The 17099-nt window shown below is 38.6% G+C and overlaps 2 protein-coding genes across 4 annotated transcripts in view; one reads left to right on the forward strand and one right to left on the reverse strand.

The window, feature by feature from the left end:
- Window positions 1-11611, forward strand: part of LOC105921249 (protein jagunal homolog 1-B) — a 48984-nt gene extending 37373 nt beyond the window's left edge. The window contains exons 2-4 of the mRNA XM_036128097.1: window positions 10441-10538; window positions 10944-11016; window positions 11102-11611. Coding sequence (XP_035983990.1) covers window positions 10450-10538; window positions 10944-11016; window positions 11102-11491 — 552 coding nt within the window. The 5' untranslated portion in view covers window positions 10441-10449 and the 3' untranslated portion in view covers window positions 11492-11611. The remainder of the gene's footprint in view (window positions 1-10440; window positions 10539-10943; window positions 11017-11101) is intronic.
- A 3576-nt stretch (window positions 11612-15187) lies between these two features.
- The window catches only part of nfkbiz (nuclear factor of kappa light polypeptide gene enhancer in B-cells inhibitor, zeta), a 29187-nt gene continuing 27275 nt past the window's right edge, over window positions 15188-17099 (reverse strand). For all 3 annotated transcript variants that reach the window (XM_012856950.3, XM_012856949.3, XM_036128094.1), the window contains 3 exons: window positions 16315-16425; window positions 16026-16193; window positions 15188-15471 (listed from right to left, as the gene is read on the reverse strand). In XM_012856950.3, coding sequence (XP_012712404.2) covers window positions 15433-15471; window positions 16026-16193; window positions 16315-16425 — 318 coding nt within the window. In that variant the 3' untranslated portion in view covers window positions 15188-15432. The remainder of the gene's footprint in view (window positions 15472-16025; window positions 16194-16314; window positions 16426-17099) is intronic.

Raw genomic sequence — 17099 nt, forward strand, 5'->3', positions numbered from 1 at the left:
GGAAAACATCGTTTCCACCAACAAAAGCCTTCAGAGCCGTTCTCTGATGTTCTTTTAATGAAAGAATATTAGGTAGATTGGACAACACGGAAGAAATAGCAGCATCAATGTTAACGCTTGCTTCCTCGATGCGAGCTGCCATTGTTGTCTGAATCAAAACAGTCTCACGGTCGCTTCTCCACTACGTCACATCACAACAGTACGTCACAACTCCAGCCCTGCGTCCTGATTGGCTGGACAATAAAATTGGTTGAAGAAATCACTCTCTATGGAAGATGTCCCAGATGGATGTGAGTGAAGCTAGGCGGAGCTAAGAGGAACGAAATCCATCTGGCTAGGGTCAGGTTATAAAAGTCTGTCTTCTGCCTAAAAAAAGAAGCCTAAACACAGTTTTTTTTAATAACTGACCTCAAAGGGGAAGAGGCCAAGAATGGAGTCTTGAGACACTGTCCATGAGTGGTACTCTAATAAAATAAAATAAAAAGCTGTTCTCTACTTTATTACTTTAGTCAGCATTATTTGTACATTTGGGGTCTCTTTCATTTGATCCATTCATTCAGGTCTATCTAGAAACATATATTTTACAAGAATAAAGCAGACAGCCAGAATTAAATCAGGAAGGTGGAGTTTTTGGTGGCAGCAGACAGTGACAATCAGAACAAATTGTATTTTCATCAGAAATCTGGAATCAACCATAGAGCTGTTTATTTGCTTAGAAGCCACATTATTGAGTGTAAATGTTGTGAATGGAGATTAAACAGACGTGATTATCCTTATTTTAGGCAGTCTTGGTATTTTGAAACAAACATGGGAGTGTTTTTTTTCTGTTTCAACCCATGGACTGATCAATAAAGTGTCAAGACTCTTACACTTCTTAACACTTCAAGATGTGTAGTTGGTTAAAAATGAGACAGAGTTTACTGAATATGCTCTTCCAGCATCCAGTTGCCGTGACAGCGAAACCAAACAACTGATCACTCCCCCCGCCCCCTTTGAGTAATGCACTACAAGTGGACACCAGGGGTCCGTTCTTCGTACGTTGCTTAAAACATCCGAGATCAAATGGCACATCCAAGATGATTTCATCCGGCTAATCATGATCCGGCTAATTGGGTTCTTCCAACACACCTGTTGTTTACGATTAGTATGGCTGGATTGAGTTATCTGAGACAACTGTGCGTTCATGCATTTGTTTAAAAGGGGAAATGTATCGATAGTAGAAACAATGATCAGCAGCGCTGCTATTGGCTGTTCAGCATGGCCAAAGAATGCCCACAGTTTTTCTCCCAAGCAGAACACGAGCTTTTAATGGAAGGTTATGCCGAATTTGAGTCATTAATTAAAACACCTCAAAATCTGTTAAAGCCAGGAGAGTAGGCTGGCAAAAAGCAGCAGACAAATTAATGCGTAAATACTGTCCATGGTAGATGTTTCTATCACTTTCTACAGTATGAATTTTTGCATTTTAATAATTTGATATTTACTTTGTTCTTTTATATCAGAGCCTCCACGGGAAGGAAGCAAGCCTTTCAAAGTAAACTAAACTTCACAATAAAATGGCCCGAACAAATCTTCTTACTATAGGATAAAAATAAAAAGCAAACCATCATACAAATAACTTAAATATTTTAGATTTATGGCTCCAACACCACTTTTTCCTCTTTAAAAGTCACTGTTAAATGATGTGTTTGTCTGTTTATAACACCCACCAAGAAAAATCTCTCTACAATTACACTGTCGCGCTGCGCTAAAGGATCCTGTCTATTGCGCAATACGCGATTAATTCGAAAAACTCTGCAAATTATTCTTGCACCTTCCGCAACCTGACCCACATTTGTTTTAAACATAATGCTTGTTTTTGTTTCACTCTGCCATCGTTCAATAGTGCTATGAGTGTTGTTACCGCGTTAATATGAAACATTAATATCAATTTAATGGTGTTTTTGTGTAATTTAAGGATTAATCCATCAAGGGACCGATCGCTACAGCACCCCTTAACTTCCCAGAAGAATAATTGTATTAATAAAATCGTGTCTTATAGAGCTTTGGAACGTGATATCACTGTTTAAGGCATGGTTAGCAGCGCTGTGGATCATGGGATATTAGCGCCATATTGAAAGGCCAAGTTCAATCGCAGAAAAAAACACTTTCTCTCTTTGTAGGTTAATACAATATAGCCATGGTACGAACTTATTGCATTATTGGATGTAATGTCCGGTCACATGACCGGTATGGTAAAAAGATAGAAAATGGACTATCATTTCATTGTTTTCTCGCATGGAAACAACGTGAGGGAACTCCAGCATACTACAATACTTGCAAGTTTGTTGCAGACACCTTGATTCTGGTGAGTGGTTTTACCCATTATTTTGTCCGGGTTTACTTCATACACGGTGTTTCGGTTATGTTTTTTTTCTCCAGTCCTGGTTTTATAAATGTGGGTCAGGTTTATATTATATATGTGCCGTAGTTTATTCCGAGTTTTGACATATTTTTCACCATGGTTACTCCATTATTGCGAAATAAACTCAGAACAATTTTCTGATGTCATTGCTTTTAGATTAGTGATACCAAGATAAGATGAAGTTAGCTACCGACTGTAGCTCCCAATTTCGGAAACAACTAATGGGCTATTCTACCGTTTTTTTGTATTAGAAGAGAAGAATATTATCCAGATTTTAAGAGTCTAAGTATTGTAGTGTTTAAACTACAGCAGATTAAAGACTTTTGGGCTAGTGGAAAAGGCTTTTAGCTGTTTCCCAAATCCGAAGCCAACTTTAGCTTCATTGATACTGATCTTTTTTCTGCAAACTTGGGATGAGTTAAATCCTGACTGGGTCCAACACTGAACATGGGTCAACATCAGACCGACATCCTTGTGAATTAAAAAACATCACAAATGTGCACAAGTGGAAGTTGAAGGCCAAGCAGCGACGGACATTGAGGATCAGCAAAACGGTGGAGGCTACAGGAGTGGAGCAGTTTTGAGAGACTGTGGAAGATACCCCAAAAGAGGTAGGTATTGAAGAGATTAGTGGAGGCCGTAGAAGGAGAGCAAGTTGGAGAATCTGCGGAGGAAACCCTTGAAGAGGAACTTAGTGAGACTGCAGATGGGCCACAGGAAGAAATAATTCATGAACCAGCGGCTAAGAGACAACGAATAGAATGTCAGTTGTGTGAGCACAGAAGAGCAGAAGTAAACCGTCTGTTACAGGAGAACAGGGAGCTCAGGTCAAAGCTCAATAAGAAAGAGCTGGACAAAGACTTCTTCAAGGATAACATGAAATAAGTCATTATACAGGATTTCCATGTTTTCTCATTTTGCCATCATTATTTCAATTCAATTCAATTCAATTCAATTTTATTTATATAGCGCCAAATCATGAAACATGTCATCTCAAGGCACTTTACAAAGTCAAGTTCAATCATATTATACAGATTGGGTCAGATTATACAGATTGGTCAAAAATGTCCTATATAAGGAAACCAGTTGATTGCATCAAAGTCCCGACAAACAGCATTCACTCCTGGGGAACCGTAGAGCCACAGGAAGAGTCATCTGCATTGTACATGGCTTTGCTGCAATCCCTCATACTGAGCAAGCATGAAGCGACAGTGGGAAGAAAAACCACCCATTAACGGGAAAAAAAAACCTCCGGCAGAACCGGGCTCAGTATGAACGGTCATCTGCCTCGACCGACTGGGGTTACAGAAGACAGAACAGAGACACAACAAGAGAGACAAAAAAGCACAGAAGCACACATTGATCTAGTAATCTGTTCTACATTAGATGGTAGTAGTGGGTGAGCCGTCTTCTCTGGATGATGTCACAGTTAACAGAACGCCAGACCAGGTGTACCTACTATGAAGAGAAAAGAGAGAGAACAGAAAGTTAAAGCAGAAATGACAACACATAATGCATAATTGAAGAACAGTAGAACTCAATATAGTGAGAAAATTAGATCCTGATATACTCCAGTAACCTAAGCCTATAGCAGTACAACTATAAAGGTGGCTGAGAGTAAAATGAGTCACTAGTTATAATTTTTGTCAAAAAGAAAAGTTTTAAGCCTAGTCTTAAAAGTAGACAGGGTGTCTGCCTCACGGACCAAAACTGGGAGTTGGTTCCACAGGAGAGGAGCCTGATAGCTAAAGGATCTGCCTCCCATTCTACTTTTAGTGCTGCCGCGAAGGATTTTAAAATTTGGCCCCCTGTCTCTTCTTATTGCCGTCACCCAACGGACTCAAGTCTCAGCATCAGCCGGGAAGTCGTGAAAACTGAGATATGGAAAGTTTTTTTTGTTGTTCGAACACTGTGGGACACTGCAGTAGCGGTTTCTCTGTGATTGTGCCATGCTTGGTGGATATGATGCTGCTGAGAGATGGACACAAGGAGGACAAGGGGAGAAAAAATAGATTATAATACTTTTTAAAACCTTTATTTAACCAGATGAACTCCCATTGAAATTAAGATCTCTTTTATAAAGGTTGATCTGACTAAGAGGTCAGCAGCCACCGGTCATTACTAATACAGTATAATAAAACAATTTCAGGCTTCTACTTAAAATATACAGTATTTTGCCCAAAAACTAAAAAAAAAAAAGTGCATTGATATAAGTGCAAATAATATTATGAAGAAAATTCATTATAATACACAGAAAATTCAGAAACAGAAGTACTGTCCAATAGACCCACGGCCATTTTTTTAGGAATGAACAAAAAGATTCAAATGGAATAAGATCTTTTTAATTCGGTGACTGCAATTATGAATAACATGTCACTATAATAAAGTAAGGGGAACAATATAGCAGATAAATGTCTCTTTTTTCAATCAGTGAACAAGATTTATTTCTATAATAGCAAAGCTACAGTAATCATTTTATAACCTCTACATCAGATTAATGATAGGTAAAGTAAGCTAACAAGCTGCTGCATGTTAGCTTTGATCTACATGTTACTGTCCCGATCAAAGCATCTATATAACAGCAATGATCGCTACAAATACTAAGGCAAATAAAGATAGTCAATGTGACACATTGTGGTCTCAGTCTTACCTTATGAAATCGCGCCGATTATCAGTGAAACACGTCTTCACCTCCCGAATTTTCTATGTAAAAGCATGTAGCCGGAAGTAAAGATACCCTGCTCCGCTTCAAAACGGAAGTTGAGTGACGTCATGTAAAAAGGGTCTATTACAAAGGTAGACACACTATGAAATACCTTATTGGTATTACATCACATGGGTCAATTTCTATTATTGCCAAGGGATGGGATGGACATGCATCTGACAAGCACATAACAGAAAACTGGTGCCTTCTCTCCAAATTATTAACTCGGGACATTGTGTTAGCTGACAGAGGCTTTGATATAAAAGACAGTGATGTGTGCTGAGGTCAAAATTCACTAGAGGGAGATGTCAGCTTGATGCTAAAGATGTTGAAGACACACAAGCTTTAGCACAGAGAGAGTGATTGGTTGCATGAGAAACAAATACAAAATGTTACATTGGACTATACCAATAAGGTTGTTACTTACCATATTTTTTGGACTGTAAGTCACACTTTTGTTTCATAGTTTGGCCGATCCTGCAACTTATAATAAGGTGCGACATATATCAATTTTAAATGGTAAATCATACTGACTGTCATGATTTGTTTACCGAAGAACTCAGGAAGCGCACACGGGACTAAAGTTTAAAAGTTTTTATTTAAAGGAAGTGTGCTGGATGGCGGATGATGAAGACCGGAGGTTCAGGGCTGCAGAAGGTCAGGGATGTAGGTGATGGCAGGAGCTGACGGCCCGGAGCGAGAGTCCATAACAATCTAAGTGGCCAGGAAGCTCAGTGCTACTCAGTTAGCCGATTACAGGAGACACCAGGGCACTGAGCAGAGCTTTCTCAGAGCGGCTAGTCAGGTTAGCAGATCTCTGGAGACACCGTGGCACAGAGCTGAGCTTCTCCAGGGCGGCTAGTCAGGTTAGCAGTTCTCTGGAGACACTGAGGCACTGAGCTGAGCTTCTCCAGTGCGGCTAGTCAGGTTAGCAGTTCTTTGGAGACACTGAGGCACTGAGCTGAGCTTCTCCAGGGCGGCTAGTCAGGTTAGCAGCTCTCTGGAAACGTCACCAGGACGCAGAGCAGAACTTCTCCAGTAACAAACAGTGAATGAACAGTCTTTAGAGTGACTGGCAGGACTAACCTTAACAACAGGAGCAAAAACAAATCTTCCAAGGCAAACGGGGACTGGCATGGAGAGGTGGATAACTGAAGACGGCCCAGTGCCGAACTGAAGGCAGAGGGAGGTTTAAATAGAGCACTTCACAGGTGGAACAAGGGTCTGGCTAATTGACTGGTAAATTGTTAACAGATGTGACTGACTGCTGAGGAGGTGAAGTGAAGATGACATAAAATAACTGATGACAATGAAAACTAATAAATAAAGTCAAACCTAACCCACATGAGATGAAAAAATGAAAATAACAGAAAAATGAAGTCAAACCAGAACTCAACCATGACACTGACCACATGAACCAGGTAGAAAACATGACCGTCTAATAGCCGCAAGAGGGCGCTCTAGGCCTGTCAAAACTATATGCTGCTGTTGCACCACTTAAAAATGTATTAAAACATTAATACCAATCCAAACAACAAAGACTGAACACATGTAAATATGTTTCACTGCTTCAGTTTGCATTCGGACATTCGGAAGACCACACAACTGTTTGTTAGTTTCTTTGATTGTTAGTTTGTATTAATTATGCCCGGGGCAGCGCAGGCGTCAGTTGGCTGACGTGTCATTTTTTTTTTTTTCCCCTTTCGTCAGCTTGAAGACCCAACAGGTGCTCATAAATAACAAAACCCAAAAAAGACCCCCTTTGCGTTTGGTAATATTGCCCTTAAAGGTGCTCAATGTTACACGTTAGGCCAGCATGCTGGGCTTCTGACTGGACCATCTCCAGAAGCCGTGGACCAATCCAGACCTTCCACTACCCTTGAAAGTGTTGAGTGCATCTTCATGTTCGTGTTTCTTGTTGGGTTTGTTTAGCTTAGAAACTGTTTTATTTAATTCATGTTTATTTATGTTCATCTGGTTAAACAACGTGCGGTACGTTGTCTCTTTTTTGTTATAAAAAACCTTGTAACTAAACCAATCCAAGACCAAAGTCTAATTCCATGAATTATACTCTTTAATTATGTTACTCCTTCCAGCCAAATGATGGGCATAACATAAGTGGGGGCTTGTCCGGGAGCTTTCAACTCTGTTACACCTAGGTAACATTTGGAAGATTCCAGAGTCTTATGATTGTGGGTTTATTTGTGGGTTTTGGTGTTGGCTGCTACATTTAATTTGGAGTTCTTTTTGACTGCTCCATCTGTTCATCTTATAAACAGTTGCCGGAAGCGTGACTTGCTGCAAATTGTGGATCACTTTAAGTGTATAATCCCCACGAAGATTTTGAAGTCCGACTTAAAGGTGTCAGTGGTGGACCAATTGGTGTTGGCTGGGTTGGTTACAGTGCCTGAGGTTTCTTTTGAGCTGAGTGAACTTGTCACACCTGAGCATGATCACATGATGGTCAAGTTACAGTTGCTGGAGAGGATTCTGAGATGGTTGGACGGGGACGTCCACCGTTCATACTTCCTCGATACGATCTTATGTCTTCCGCTAGCTCAGAGGGCTGAGATAATGCTCGACTAAACGTGGGCTTGGCACGCCTTCAAATGTTGGCTGAGGAAAGAGCTAGAAAAGCCCAAATGGAGTTGGATATCAGGAAACTAGAAATAGAGGCAGATAAAGCTGTAAGGCTACGTCAGCTTGAGCTGGAGTCCCAAGCAAGTGCATTGCCTGCTCCGACTAGCCCTGCAATTCCCCCATCTGTGTCTACCCCACCCTTTGATATCGGAAAGTGTATTCCCTTGGTGCCTGAAACAGAGGTTATCTCATACTTTGCAGCATTTGAAAGCATTGCAAGAGCTTTGTTGTGGCCTTGTGATATTTGGCCCCTTTTGTTAGGATGTAAACTGTGTGGTAAAGCTCAAGAGGTGGTGGCATTGCTCCCATTAAAAGACAGTCTTAGCAATGAAACTGTTAAAGCTGCGGTTCTACAAGCTTATGAGTTTGTTCCTGAGGCATATTGACAGAAATTCAGGCACCACAAGAAATCTGCTGCTCAGACTTATGTGGAGTTTGCCAGAGAGAAGGGGATGTTGTTTGATAAGTGGTGCTACTCATCAAAAGTGAATGACTGACACTTTAACGTTAGTTAATATTGTTGGAAGACTGTTGGAAGTGTATTCCTGATCGAGTTGCGCTATTTTTGAATGAACAAAAGTTAACTATTCTAGCATCAGCTGCTGTCCTCGCTGATGAATATGTGCTTACACATAAGTCGACTTTAAATGTTAATGAAAAGTCTCGAGTTACCACTGTGCCACTATCTACCGTGGAGAAACCCACCGTGTTGAAAGAAAGTCAGGAATGTTTTTACTGTCACAAACCTGGGCATGTCATTGCTGACTGCTTGGCTCTAAAACAAAAACACCTATCTAGTTCCCAATCTACTAAAACTGTTGCTTTTGTAAAAACAGGTGTCCGTCTTAAGGTGCGTGATTGTGGTATTAATGGAAAATCTGATCCTTGTTTAGAACTTTTCGTGTTTGATTGCTTGGTGTCGCTGACAGCTGATCCTGTTAATCAGAAGCCATTGCGCATTTTGAGAGATACGGGAGGGTCCCGATCACTTATTCTCTCAAGTGTTCTTCCCTTTTCTTCCGACAGTGCTTGTGGTTACAACAAGCACTGTGGGATAGAGATGGGTTATAATCCCAGGCCAGTTCATCGTGTTTACATAAAGTCCAAACTTGTCACAGGGTATTTTCCTGTTGCTGTGTGCCCTGCAACAAGCATACACTATTGAACAGGGTATTTTAATGGGACAATGGTCTCCATAAGGTGCTAAAAGTTCAGACTGGAGTAAAGTGAACCAGATTGTTGTTCCAACAATGTACAGACAAACGATCTTGTCTCTGGCTCATGAGAGTCAGTGGTCAGGACATTTAGGGATCACAAAAACATACCAGCTGTTGCTACAACACTTCTTCTGGGCAGGTATGAAGAAGGATGTTTCTAACTTTTGTCGTACTTGCCATGTGTGTCAGATTGCGAGTAAACCATATCAAGTTATAACCCCTGCTCTGCTGTGTCCGATTCCAGTAGCAAACCTGCCATTCGATCGTGTCATTTTAGATTGTGTTGGACCACTGCCTAGGACAAAATCTGGAGGTCAATATTTTCTAACTATTATGTGTGCAGCTACAAGTTTCCCTGAGGCCATTCCTTTGTGTAAAATAACAGCAAAATCTGTAATTAAAGCAGTGACGAAGTTCTTTTCTACATTTGGCCTGCCAATAGTTATACAAACAGACCAAGGAACAAACTTTCTGTCAAAGTTATTCAAGCAGGTTACTCAGACTTTAGGCATTAAACATGTGGTTCCCTCTGCCTACCATCCTGAGAGTCAGGGAGCTTTAAAACAGTGGCATCAGAATTTAAAGTCAACGCCCTGGAAGTATTGCCTGGAGTCAGCAAAAGGTTGGGAAAAAGGTATCCCCCTTGTGTTATTTGCTGCTCGTGAAGCCATGCAAGAGTCCCTAGGTTTTAGTCTTACTGAGTTAGTGTTTGGGCATCCACCCTGTACTGGATGAAGTCAGTGTTGCAGATTATGTAAAAACTTTTCATGAGCGTTTGTGTCATGCAAACAGTTTAGCTAAGGAGCATATGGCCATGTCACAACGAAACATGAAAAAGAACTATGATAGCTCCTCTGTAAAAAGAGAGTTTAAGTTGGGAGACAGTTATTGCTCTTTTACCTGTGGTAGGTTCTGCTTTGACTGCAAAATTTGAAGGTCCCCTTTGAGGTTCAAGAAAACGTAGGGGAAAGTAACTATGTTACTATAGCTCTTGAAAATTGTGTGTTTAACCAGCATGCAGGGTTACATGAACTACAGATGCAGAGAGACGGGTGCTAAGCCAATTGAGATAGCTATTGCCTGGGTAATTTCAAATATTGTTTGCATTTTATACACGAACCAGTAGTAGTTTCATTGCCTATGTAAATCTAATTTGTCATCTGTAATATTTTTCCATTAAACTTAGAGAAGGAAAAATAAGTTTTGGCTTCTGAGTTGTTGCTATGATATTGCACAGTTCTTTAGAGAACTTCTGCGGTTGAGTTTGGAGAACCTAGGCAGAGAAAGTCATAGGGGCATAATCTAGTTTAGTAATAATCTGTCAGTGCAAAGTTGGCTATCTTATTTGGATAAATAATGTTCCTTTAACACCATTTCTCAGAAATTGTTCAGACCAGAAGTTCAGAGGTCTGGAATGGTGTTACATCAACTACTTCCTGAAGAGAATGGTCATAAAAGCTTTGTTTTCCCAGCAGACATCCACGATGGCTTCTCGAGCAGGTCCCAGAGCAACTGGAACAGATGGAAGTGACTTCCAGCACAGGGAACGTGTCGCTTCCCACTACCAGATGAGGTTAGTCCTGTTGTTTGTTTTTCCATCTCACCCGTGTAGAATTTCTTGCATTTACAGTGTTGTACAAAAGTATTTATAATGCTTGATTTTGAACTTAAAAAGAAACTCAAAAAGGACACATGGTTTTCAATATTTTCAACAATGTAATGTCAATCTATATTTAATGCCCTTTACCCGAATATCATTAACAAAATTCACTTCAGTCAGTTTGCCCCAAGCCGTGTAGAAAACATGGCAAACGTGGGAGATACTGTGAATGCCTTTGTTCGATGGGAACAAAAAAACTGTTAATGAATAGAAGGATGGGGCAAACCCTGAAAGAAAACTTAACAAAATCAAATTATTTGCAAGGCACTGTATATTCCATTAACCCACAGTGACCCAATTTTGTTTTGTTTGATTCAGTGTTGCATTGAAGTCTGAAATCCGTAAACTAAACATTGTCCATCTGCTGATTTGGATGCTGATTGCTGCTCAGGTGAGAACAAACATTTAAGGATTTTTTTTTTTTTTTCCTTTTACTTCACAGCCAGCAGTCTCATTATGTTTTCTGATGTGTCCAGGTAACAGTAAGCCAGCTGAGTCTGGTTTCTCACAAGGTAGTTGCCTCTCCATACCAGTGGGAGTACACTTATCTTCTAAGCATAGTCCCCACAGTGTTCAGCTTCCTGGCATTGCCTCATAACAACATCAGCTACCTTGTGATCTCCATGATCAGCTCCGGGCTCTTCTGCATGGCCTCACTGATCTACGGCAGCATGGAGATGTTTCCCGTTGCTCAGCAGCTGTATCGGCACGGCAAGGCATACCGTTTCATTTTTGGCTTCTCGGCTGTGTCTGTGATGTACCTTGTCATTATCATTGCCGTGCAGGTACATGCCTGGCAGATCTACTACAGCAAGAAGCTATTAGATCAGTGGTTCACTACCACACAGGAGAAGAAGAAGAAATAACTTCAGCTTTGCTGGCTGAATTTTTTTTTTCTTGTCTGAAGAGACTTGATTATCTAAGTTGATGTTTGACAGTGATGAATTTGTTCATATAAAATAAAAATGTTTCCATGTCAATGTTAACACTTTTTGTTTGAGCTGTTATTTTGGGTGTAAACCATCAAACTGTAAAAAAAACAGTAAAAGACAGTGAGACCTTGCCACAATGAGACATTTTTATTTAAAATTTGAAATTTACATCAACATTGCTACACACTGAAAATCGCAAAAAACAAGCACATATGAATATTTCACAATGGAAGTTGAATCAACTGCTATAATTTCCTCATTCAGTGATGTAACTGATTAAAGTTTCAGGAAATAAAATCAAAATAATACCTAAATTACATTGGTATGTAAAAGAGATATGTAGAAAACAAATCTTTTATTAGTCATGGCAATCACCATTCTAATGAAATCTGTCCTCTGCATTTCATCTACCCAGAAACTTGCCGCCCCTCCAGGGCAAAAGCACCCTGCTCTCTGACCACTAGACCACCACTCTATGTAAAGCACTTGAAAATATCTTAAAAGGTTATAATAAAATATGCTCACCAATATGACAACCATGTAAATTATAAAACACACAAAGCTCCCCAACACAGCAGATCCCAACAATATTGATGACAACAACAAAAGGCAAGGTCTGTTCTACAAAGTGGGACTGACTTATTCAAGCCTAAAAAATTATAACATTTGAATGCAATACATTTATAATATGTGTGTACAGGGTTTATACAGGAATCCGAGTTGAATTTTACTACCTATTTTACTACCTCTAGAATATTTTTTACTACCAGCACAAAATCAAGATGCAACCTTTTTTGGGTGGAGCAGTAGATTCACATCACTGAGATGGCCCATCTTGTCACCCAAGACAAAACCTTATCCCACTTTGTCAAGACAGTCACAGTTAACCTTCAACTAAGACCTCACACACATACAAATATTCCAAAGGCATATATATATATATATATATATATATATATATATATATATATATATATATATATATATATATATATATATATATATATATATCAATATAAAATAGCCACATTTCCATCAATATTTTTCAATGCGTATTTTGAAATATCGTATTAGAAAAGGTTGATGGAAACAGCAACATTCAAATTAACTCACTAAATTTCGCATAAAAGTTTTTCCAATAGAATATTTATAACATTACAAGTGCTCAAACTAAATAATCAACTGGAAGAAAATCAAGTAACATTAAATAACAATAACAACGTGCAACGGCGATAACAGATGGCAGTGTGAGCATGCGCCAAAATGAAAAATCCATTGCAATTTTAATAAAAGTGGTAAAACTTTTATCTGTACAAATACAGCATTAATCAGCTCATGCCATTTGATATTGCTGTAAGATTGAGAGAGAGAGTGCTGTGGGGAGTGAGATGGCAGAGAAAAGGACTGTCCTGAGAGGAGACAACTAGAGAGAAGTAGAGGAAGAAAATATGGACAAAGAAATGCACTCCCTCACAAAGACACACAAGCTGTATTTCCATCAACCTTTTTTAATGTGCATGTGATATATGGCATTAGAAAAGGTTGATGGAAATGGCACAATTCAAATTAACTCTAAATTTCAAAATAAGGTTTTACGCTCACTTGAGGTGGTTTTTGACTTTTTCATAAAGAGTAAGTGGTGTAAAAAGGAGATGGAAACTTATTTGTTGAATAAGCTGTCACGTAGCCAACATTTCTCTCACATGACTGATGTTGTTTCTACTGCCGGGGTCTTCCTGAATGTTCCCATAACGCATGGAACAGGGCTGGAGGCAAAAACAGGTCCGAGTGGACCAACGAAGAGGCTGGAGCATTTCTTAGTCTCATCCGTAAAAAAAAAAGCCTCTAGTTCTTGGTAATTACAGCATAACATCAAGACATGACATTACGCTTTGCGTCGCCTGGTTAATTCGCTATAAACCAGTAGATAGAAACACATCTGAGTTACCCTTTTTTTTCAACATTTAAAAAATACGCTGAATATTCAAATGAGAATTTGATGGAAATAGAGCTACATACACACAGCGTGTGGAACAAAAATGAAATCAGAAAAATGACAGGAGACAAGCGACGAATGGACAGTAGTTTCCCCAAGTAATTTTGTATGGGGGGGGGGGGACTTCCAATTAACTTTCCATTACTATCTTAGAATACAGCTTTAAATGAGCAGCCATCTTTCCCTTTTCGCGTTTCTGTCTTTTCATATATCTTTATACATTGTTATATTTTGAAGGCCTCTTTATTCCTACTTCTTGAGTGAATTAAAATCTCGATCTGCCAGAGTTCAGAATAATTTTGAGTGTAACTTAATTCATTGTTTATTTTATTACATTTGGGATCCGTATCTGATAGAGAGCTTTATGGAAGGGGTTCCATGGCCAAGCAGTGGCAACCAGGCCAATGTTTCCCCTTCTATTATCTGAGACTGCCCGCCCCCTCAAGATGATCAAAGCATGTAATATGTATAGGTGTTTGTAGTTAATGTTATAAAATGTATTAGCCTAGCCTATCTGAATAACATTAGATCACAAAAACTGGATGGAAATGTGTGAGAAACCATTGAGAGGATGAAAATACGCAAAAGGGATCAGGAAAGTGTGAGACTGAATGAGTACCACGCAAGACTGCAAAGCAGGCAAGAATATCTAAATGCACCGAATATCTAAATGCACCAAATTTCAGGGTGATGGCAATACATACTCTCCTATGAGTAGCAGCAGGATGAACTTTCCAAGTCCTGGTATGGGTATACAAAATAGGCCAAATACTCTGCCACTAACGCACAGCAAAACAGAAACAGAAAAGAAAATAAGCGAAAGATGGAGACAGATAAAAAATAGGAAAAGAGAAATATAAATGCAAAATACAGTACATAGAAGATGTATAAAGAACATTTTAAATATGTCTTATTACTGTACGGTTATTACTGTAACTGTAATAACCAACGTGCAATAACTAATGTGCCATTCTATTTAATACACTGCAATAATCCTTAAAGAAGTGACTTCTGCTGCTTTTACACCCGAATATATGTCAATACACATGTATATAAGTCACCGTGAATGTACATAAGACATCCTCTGCCTTATTTCTAATTTGTATTTTTCTTCTTACATTCTTATCTACTTCTTCATGATCCACTGTATAAACGAGGACACACTGTATATACCTGATGCACCTTGTCCTACTTTTGGCACCTTCTTCTGATTACAGATTACTGAGCTGATGTGACATGTGAATTTCTCCAATGTGAGATCAATAAAGCCTATCCTATCTTATCTCTTATTTAGCAAGCCATGCAGCATCACATGCAATTCAAAGCTAGGAATAAAGTGCTTTAATAAAGCAGTTGTACCCAACCCTGGTTATCAAGTATGTTGGGTGCAGGGAGAAGAGCCACCACAAACACAAATTTCACGCCTACTGTTGGTCCTGTACTGGATCAAATAGTTGAGACCTGTGTAAAAATAGAAAGAAACTATGGCCACTTAAAATGTTTAAATGAGGATTGAGTAAAATTGTATAAACTTATATGCACTGAAAACTCAGTTTACTAAAAATACATGCCGTTTAGACCAGGCTCTCGAATAAATAAAGAGCCAATTTATAAAAAGAAAAGATTAAAGCCATTTGAAAAAGTCTAGGCTCTAAAACAAAACATTTAGAGACAACTATTAAAGCGAGATGGACTTGGAAGTTATGCACTTCATAGTACAGACCCCAGAAAATGTTAAAAGAAACAAATCTAAACATTACATAGTAACAAACACATGGGAATGTTTCACTGAAACAACGATCATCTGCCTTGTTTGGGCAAATTTCCAATTTCATTAACCTGACTGTCTGACTGACAGTGTTCTGCAGTTCTGTTTAACTTAAACATGAACGTATTTCCCCCTCAGGATCTGCCGCACCTGCAAAAACAACAGGACAAACAGATGTGTTATTGCTTTAGTCATTCCAGAGGATCTTTACCAGCTTGCAGCAAAAGAAAATTTTACTTTCTTCTTGTACAACAAATTTTGTCATAAGCTTTTATTTACTTTTAGAGCGAAGCCTGGAATTTTTACCAAAACAAAGCCACGTCTTGCTCATTGTAAAGGTGAGGACAAAAGAAAAGTAAAGGTGTGAATGTGAATGTGGCAGCCCAAACAACAGATTTACATGAGATGTACAGGTGCAACACAGGAGTGATGTGACGCAAACCAAGGCAAGAGCAGCATGTCCGCGCAAAAATACTCTAAACTCTGGCAGATCTAGATTTTAAAGATATTTTTATTCAATGAAGAAGTAGGAAGGAAGAAAGACAGGTGCCTTCAAAATATAACCATGTATGAGGGAGACAGAAACATAAAAAGAGACAGATGGATCAATGAGAGAAAGTTGAAGAGTCAGAGCACAAGCTGGCTGCTTAACACGTTGGTCAAGCCCAAAAGACTTATTTGGGCTTCTGCTCAATCGTTTTTACCTTTTCACCAACAGGTCCTTCAGGCACCAGCTGACATGGCATCTCGTTTTCAAAATTCCTTATCCCGGGATCGGCACCTTTCCTCATCAGTAGCTTTATGACCTCCACCTGATTCTTGTCATTTTGCAAAGAGCTGATAATGTGCAGGGCCGTATTTCCGCTGAATGTCTGAAACAAAGAGGAAGATTCTCACCACTGAACACAACGAAAATTTCAAATTTTATGACTATTGTAACCTAAAATTGTTTAAATAAATTCCTAAATAAGTTAGTCTTCATTTTTGACTTGCCTTCACATTTACTGTGGCAAGTGACGTTGGCTGTTCAAGAAAAAGGTTGAGCAGCTCCATATTTATCTCCTCAGAAGCCATGTGAAGGCAAGTTCGTCCACTTTTCAGATCCTTCGAGCAAAAACAAAGAGTAAGTTTAACAGCCACAAAAAATACCATTATAGTGCTTCAAAAAATTATATATCATTAGACCATTATAAAAAATTATCAGACAATGGTAACCTGAGTAAATATAAAATGCAATTTTTTCATTATCTGGTTATTAACCAATAGAAACTGTCTGACAACATGAAGTAGGCTGAACGATTTATGAAAAAGCAATACTTAATACCCTAACAAAGTAATTCAAGAATAGTGAAGAATATATATTATATATAAATCCCCTGTAATGTTCTGATGGGAATGTTTCTGTTATTGCTGCAACAGGCTGGTAACACGTGGATTTTTCAAGATGTCCCCACATATATATATATATATATATATATATATATATATATATATATATATATATATATATATATGTATGTATGCATGTGTATATATATATATATATATATGTATGTATGCATGTGTATATATATATATATATATATGTGTATGTATGCATGTGTATATATATATATATATATGTGTATGTATGCATGTGTATATATATATATATATATATGTATGTGTATGTATGCATGTATATATATATATATATATATATGTATGTATGCATGTATATGTATGTATATATGTATGTATGCATGTATATGTATATATATATATATATATATATATAT

The sequence above is a fragment of the Fundulus heteroclitus genome, chromosome 24 (genome assembly GCF_011125445.2).
Source record: "Fundulus heteroclitus isolate FHET01 chromosome 24, MU-UCD_Fhet_4.1, whole genome shotgun sequence".
Lineage (NCBI taxonomy): Eukaryota > Metazoa > Chordata > Actinopteri > Cyprinodontiformes > Fundulidae > Fundulus > Fundulus heteroclitus.